Source organism: Rutidosis leptorrhynchoides, chromosome 6 (assembly GCF_046630445.1).
Source record: "Rutidosis leptorrhynchoides isolate AG116_Rl617_1_P2 chromosome 6, CSIRO_AGI_Rlap_v1, whole genome shotgun sequence".
Classification (NCBI taxonomy): domain Eukaryota; kingdom Viridiplantae; phylum Streptophyta; class Magnoliopsida; order Asterales; family Asteraceae; genus Rutidosis; species Rutidosis leptorrhynchoides.
In genome coordinates this window covers 208,941,911-208,949,082 of record NC_092338.1, presented here as the reverse complement: position 1 = coordinate 208,949,082, position 7,172 = coordinate 208,941,911, and the positions used below count along the sequence as shown (strand labels likewise).

At 33.3% G+C, this 7,172-nt stretch overlaps 1 protein-coding gene across 1 annotated transcript; it reads left to right on the top strand.

Annotated features, from left to right (window-relative positions):
• Positions 1 to 305: 305 nt before the first annotated feature.
• LOC139854377 (oxoglutarate-dependent flavonoid 7-O-demethylase 1-like) lies at positions 306 to 6,639 on the top strand. The gene is made up of 5 exons (XM_071843684.1): positions 306 to 545; positions 638 to 885; positions 1,049 to 1,373; positions 2,646 to 2,900; positions 6,592 to 6,639. Exons 1-5 carry the CDS (start codon positions 306 to 308, stop codon positions 6,637 to 6,639), a joined length of 1,116 nt encoding a protein of 371 aa, XP_071699785.1.
• Positions 6,640 to 7,172: the final 533 nt, after the last annotated feature.

The following is a 7,172-nucleotide window of genomic DNA, read 5'->3' as shown; positions in this document are numbered from 1 at the left end:
CACCGAGGTCAATATTCCAATCACATGTTGTCCCTAACTGTCGGTATAATCGTTATTCGTATTCTTGTGGTGATCTGTGTTGACCAAATCCTATGCAACTATTATGGCATGTGTAGTATTAGTAATGTCAAATACTCCGTATTAACAACATTAATTTTTCTATTTAAAGCAATACTGGAGGATACATTTTGCTAATCTATCTTTTTAAATATACCACACAAAATATTTATCCTTTCACCACTTCCCACTTGTTGTAACATAAACAAACAGGCTAGCTAGAATTGTTTCAACATATTCTGCAAAAAATGATATCCTCACAATCATTGCCTAAAATCGATGGTTCAAGTGTTCAAGAGCTAGCAAAAGAAGTCAAGTCGCACGTACCTCACCGCTACATTCAGGATCACAGAGAACCAACTTTTGTATCTACGACCTTGCCCTCTATCCCAGTCGTTGACATGAACGATCTTATCGAGATACTAGGATCCAATAAGGACGAACTTAACAAACTGCGCTCCGTATGCCAAGAATGGGGAATCTTTCAGGTTAAGTACTACTTTTGTATGCTTACACTTTCGTACGTATTTAACTTATTTTTACATGACATGCTAAATTGATGTGATTAACATGTACGTAGTTGGTGAATCATGGAGTTGATAAATTATTGGTAGAGAAAATGAAAGATGAAGTGGTTAATTTTTTCGACATGCCGGTTGAAGAGAAACTGAAATACAAGTTGGCTGCAGGTGACTATCAAGGCTATGGTCAAACCATACTTCATACTCAAGATCAGAAAGTTGACTGGGCTGATCGCTTCTATATGATCACTAATCCTGTTCGGAGAAGAAAATCAAATTTACTCCCTGAGTTCCCTCCAATACTAAGGTCTATTTTCAAGTCTTAATTTGATTTATAATTTACATAATATATATACATCTTGACTTCCGTTATTAATTAAACCATTTCTATATACGAGTATGAATTACTAAACATCAATAAAAGTTGTTTAATTTAATAAAACTTATATTTTAAAATCTTTTGATGATAGGGAAACGATGGAGAAGTACTTGGAAGAAGTGCAAAAGCTAGCCATGTATTTATTTGGTTTAATGGGACAAGCAGTGGACATCGAGAAGCAAGAGATGATAGATGTTTTTGATGATGGAATGCAATCGGTGAGGATGACTTATTATCCTCCGTGTCCTCAGCCAGATCTTGTTATCGGTCTTACACCTCATTCCGATGCTGCTGGAATCACCATTCTTCTCCAAGTAAACGACGTTGAAGGTTTGCAAGTTAAGAAAGATGGAGTATGGATTCCAGTTAGCTTTCTTCCGGACGCCTTTGTTGTAAATGTTGGTGATATTCTTGAGGTTAGGAACTTAATAAGCTTCTTTCTAAAATTCAAGAAATTAATGACGACTGATACGGTCTTTTCGAGTTAATCGTGAACTCCAAAGATAAAGACGATTCGAGATAACTAATATCCAAAGAAAATAGACAAGAGACCGACTCTTTGGATTAACCAAATATTTCTTTCATAACACTAAAGCAAAAGCTAGGTACATATTTATAGTAATAAACAAATCTAAACTACTACTAGAGGAAACTGTAAATACTAGGTACGGTTACTAAACATCATGTGACTAACAAATAACATTAATAAGAAACAAGGAACAAGGAACATGGGACATGTTTGTAACATGATAGATTATGGGAATAAATATGGAAGTAGTTTGCAGACTTGGTAAACGTGGGATAACCCACAGCACTTCAAACGTGCCAACTCTTGCAACTGTTACCACCCATGCTCGTATCAACGACACAGGAGATGAAAAATTATATTATATTATTCATCAAACTAGTGTTAAGTATTGTTTATGGGGGATGATTCTCACACACACTTTTTTGATCCTCACACACCAATTGAGTATTATTAGAAGAGTAAAAGGTTAAAATAGGTGTGTGAGGATCAAAAAAGTGTGTGTGAGAATCATCCCCCTTTGTTTATATGGAATTTAACACGTGGGTATATATTTGATTATATTTTATGTTATAGATCAAATGGATCATCTACTTAATTACTTTATGGTTATTTGTCCTTCTCAAACAAGTTTAATATTATCCATTTGTGCAAGAGCATCTACCTGGGTATACTAATTAATTAAGATGTTTGTCATCTGAGTGTACTTGGATGTTATAACACATGGTCTACTTTGCTATTAATTTTGTCAAGAATATTAAAGTCAAGAATATACGCCGGCCCAATTTAGTTACTTAATTGCTAGAAACCTAATTAATAGAAAAATATAATTAATTTGATATCACCACGAGGTACATACTTATATATATTATCTTGTCTACTCGATCTATGAACCAAAACATAGATACGTGCTTTTTCAAAACACTAAGTTAAGAAAGAGTCTTATCATATATAGAATTTTTATGATTTTTTCATTTGACTAGCTCTCTAGTAGATTTAAGAAGTTGGTACTTAATTAACTGAACTTTGTGGCTGCAAAATTTAAAGACGTCCTTGTAACTTTTTTCTAGCATCTAGCTAATTTAATTTTACTTGACAAATTTTTTATGAATTCTACGTGCAAGCAAGTAGTACTGTAATAATTATTTAAATTGATTTACAGATTATGAGCAATGGTGTATACAACAGTATCGAGCATAGGGCGACTGTTAATGCAACAAAAGAGAGGATTTCGTTAGCCGTGTTTTTCAATCCAAAGCTTGAAGCAGATGTTGGTCCAGCAAAAAGCCTTCTAAAGAACACGCAAAATTCACCCTTGTATAAAACACTCGTCATGGAGCAGTACCTTAAGGAATTCTTCTCGCGCAAACTCAATGGGAAAACATTTCTCGAGATAATGAAGATCAAGAATGATGAAGTTTGTAAAACTTAGAGCAAATTTCTAAGATTTTGATTGACCAAAGATAGTATACTTATGCAAAATAAATTGATAAAAATTGCTACGTACGTAGATTTGAACCACTACGTATATAATGTAAAAAAAAGAAGGCCGGTCATAATCTCGAACTCAATTTATTTATGTTTTTTTCTAGATGGTTGATTTGGATTCTAGCAAGAAGCTAAATGGTTGCACCGTATTATTTAATTGACCATGGATATTAACTTAATTAGAAATAAGCTGAAAATTAATTTATGCTTTATTGCTAAAACTTAAATGGCCCTGGTTTAAATGACCATGGATATTAACATACCTTACATTAATATATTAATATAAATAAAAAATATATTTAGATTTTCAGGTTAGCCCAATAAGGTTTTTATTACCATTTAAGTTTCTAAAGGCCCAAATAACCGAATGATCTCTATCATGTCCAAACATTTTTATCTTCCGCCCTAGCTTAATTTCTTCTATCCACTTCACCCATTACAATTTCATCCCTGACTTCACCCTATGCATATGTGATACGAGCATGGTTGATGGCAGTTAAAAAATATAACACGTATTAATTGATATGAGCTATCCTCGCGTTCAAAAAGTCGGCAAACTCACATGATCCATGTTACATGCCCATGATCCCTTTTATTAGCATACATACACAGGTATGCATGTTTAATGCATTATTCCATTAATGGTTATGGTTGACAAGCATGAAAAGTCAAGATAAGCCGGTAAATCGCTTAAACGGCATATATAAACAATTTTTAATATATAGCCGTTCATTGTATTCCATTCAGAAAAGCTTTTTTAAAATAAAGCAGGTCGCCCAGCTTTTTACATAAGCCCCAAAGGTTGTTTTTTATGCTTGAGCCCCAAAAAGAGCACGTGAATAGCACACATGTCATGTCAGCATAAGGTGCAAGGTTGGTTACGCACGTTTCGCAAAAATCAACCAATAGTAACGTGACACGTGTCTCTGAAAATTACAGAGCACTCACGCCTATAAATAAGCCACATGGGCCATCATTTAAAATGACTTGAACTTGTAGAGAACACAATGTCTCTCTCACGCATTATTTTCTCACTCTAGAACCTAAAGACTTAGCCACAAAGCGCTAGACGGACTAATTCTCAGTTTTGCTCCGCAAAGATTGATATAGCCACCCCACGGTTTTAGACATGTATTGATACTTATTAGACGCTAGGCGGAAATAGATATCAACATATTGCGCCGTCTGTTATAAAGAATACTAGAAGCAAGAAAGGGACATTAGCAAAAACAGGTGACAAATCTCCAACAAGTACACCAATGGAAACAACCGGTGAACTTTTAAATGAGGGTATACCACCTAACCGAGTTACTGTAGAAGAAATCCTAGTGAAAGAAGAAAAAGAGCATGTAAACGAAGAAGTATCAGAAGAAATAATAACTAAAACAGCAAGTCAATTAAAAAGGTTAACAACTGTGTAACAGCTCCTGACCCAAGTGCACGCTATAAGGCACGTCGCGCCTCATTCTTGCTCGTCACGCAACATAGCTGACAGGAGGTATTGTTTTGTAATTAAATAAAATAAGATGGAAGGACCAATTGACAATTTTGCATGGACATTTTTGAATGAAATTTGGACCTAGATCAGTCTCTTGTTCATTTTCACTTCATCTTTATCACTTCCAAGTTAGAGTGAGAAAGCCTAGAGTGAGAAAGACTTGATTTAGTGAAGAAGAAGATCTTGTGTGCCTAAATTGAAGCCCTAAGCTAAGTGTAGCTGCTCCTAGCTTTGTTCTACACTTTTGGTAAGTTCTAAATCCGAATTTATGTTTTTTTAATTTTGAGTTGGGGTTAGGGCTTGGGTTGGTGTTGAGTCTAAGATCCAATTTCGTGTGAAATTTGGGTTCTTGGGGTGTAAATTGGGTGTGTAATGAAATGTCCCGTTCATATTGATTATAAACATTCCATATTAATTGATTTCGTTTCGAGGTTTTGACCTCTATATGAGACGTTTTTCAAAGACTGCATTCATTTTTAAAACTACCATAACCTTTATTTTATCAATAAAGGTTTTAAAAGCATTAAGTAGATTATCAAATAATGATAATCTAAAATATACTGTTTACACATGACCATTACATAATGGTTTACAATAGAAATATATTACATCGACATATGTTTCTTGAATGCAGTTTTTACACAATATCATACAAACATGGACTCCAAATCTTGTCCTTATTCTAGTATGCAATAGCGGAAGCTCTAAGTATTCACTTGAGAATAAACATGCTTTAAACGTCAACAAAAATGTTGGTGAGTTATAGGTTTAACCTATATATATCAAATCGTAACAATAGACCACAAGATTTCATATTTCAATACACATCCCATACATAGAGATAAAAATCATTCATATGATTAACACCTGGTAACCGACATTAACAAGATGCATATATAAGAATATCCCCATCATTCAGAGACACCCTTCGGATTTGATATAAATTTCAAAGTACTACAGCATCCGGTACTTTGGATGGGGTTTGTTAGGCCCAATAGATCTATCTTTAGGATTCGCGTCAATTAGGGTGTCTGTTCCCTAATTCTTAGATTACCAGACTTAATAAAAAGGGGCATATTCGATTTCGATAATTCAACCATAGAATGTAGTTTCACATACTTGTGTCTATTTTGTAAATCATTTATAAAACCTGCATGTATTCTCATCCCAAAAATATTAGATTCTAAAAGTGGGACTATAACTCACTTTCACAGATATTTTCTTCCTCGGAAATAAGACTTGGCCACGAATCGATTCACGAACATATACAAATATGTACATATATATATCAAAGTATGATCAAAATATAATTACAACCATTTTTATTATGTTTTAAAGATTTGAGTGTATTAAGTTAGTTGTCCTCGTTAATAACCTACAACTAGTTGTCCACAGTTAGATGTACAGAAATAAATCGATATATATTATCTTGAATCAATCCACGACCCAGTGTATACACGTCTCAGGCTAGATCACAACTCAAAGTATATATATATTTTGGAATCAACCTCAACCCTGTATAGCTAACTCCAACATTACTGCATATAGAGTATCTATGGTTGTTCCAAATAATATATATACATGGGTCGATATGATATGTCAAAACATTTGCATACGTGTCTATGGTATTCCAAGATTACATAATATATTAGAATACATGTATAATACAATATAAGTTAGCTAGGATATGATTTGTATAGATTTGTTAAACATTTCCCGTAGCTAAAAAGATCAAAAATATTCAATCTTGTTTTACCCATAACTTCTTCATTTTAAATCCGTTTTGAGTGAATCAAATGACTACCTCTTAAGTTACATGTCAATTACTAAAGAGGTAGTCATTTCCATTGAAAGAACGACATCTTGATGACCATTTTGAAAAACATACTTTCACTTTGAGTTTAACCAAGATTTTTGGATATAGTTTCATGTTCATATGAAAAATCATTTTCCCAGAAGAACAACTTTTAAATCAAAGTTTATCATAGTTTTTAATTATCCAAACCAAAACAGCCCCCGGTTTCACTACGACGGCGTATATCCGATTTTATGGTGTTCATCGTGTTTCCAAGTTTTAAATCATTAAGTTAGCATATCATATAGATATAGAACATGTGTTTAGTTGATTTTAAAAGTCAAGTTAGAAGGATTAACTTTTGTTTGCGAATAAGTTTAGAATTAACTAAACTATGTTCTAGTGATTACAAGTTTAAACCTTCGAATAAGATAGCTTTATATGTATGAATCGAATGATGTTATGAACATCATTACTACCTCAAGTTTTCTGGATAAAAAGAATGGAAATGAGAAAAATGGATCTAGCTTCAAAGGATCCTTGGATGGCTTGAAAGTTCTTGAAGCAGAATCATGACACGAAAACAGTTCAAGTAAGATTTTCACTCGAAATAAGATTGTTATAGTTGTAGAAATTGAATCAAAGTTTGAATATAAATATTACCTTGAATTAGAAAGATAACCTACTATAAATAACAAAGGTTCCTTGATCTTAGATGATTACTTGGAATGGATTAGAAAGCTTGGAAGTAGACTTGCAAACTTGGAAGTATTCTTGATTTTTATGAAACTATACTTATGGAATTTATGAAGAACACTTAGAACTTGAAGATGGAACTTGAGAGAGATCAATTAGATGAAGAAAATTGAAGAATGAAAGTATTTGTAGGAGTTTTTGGTCGATGGTAT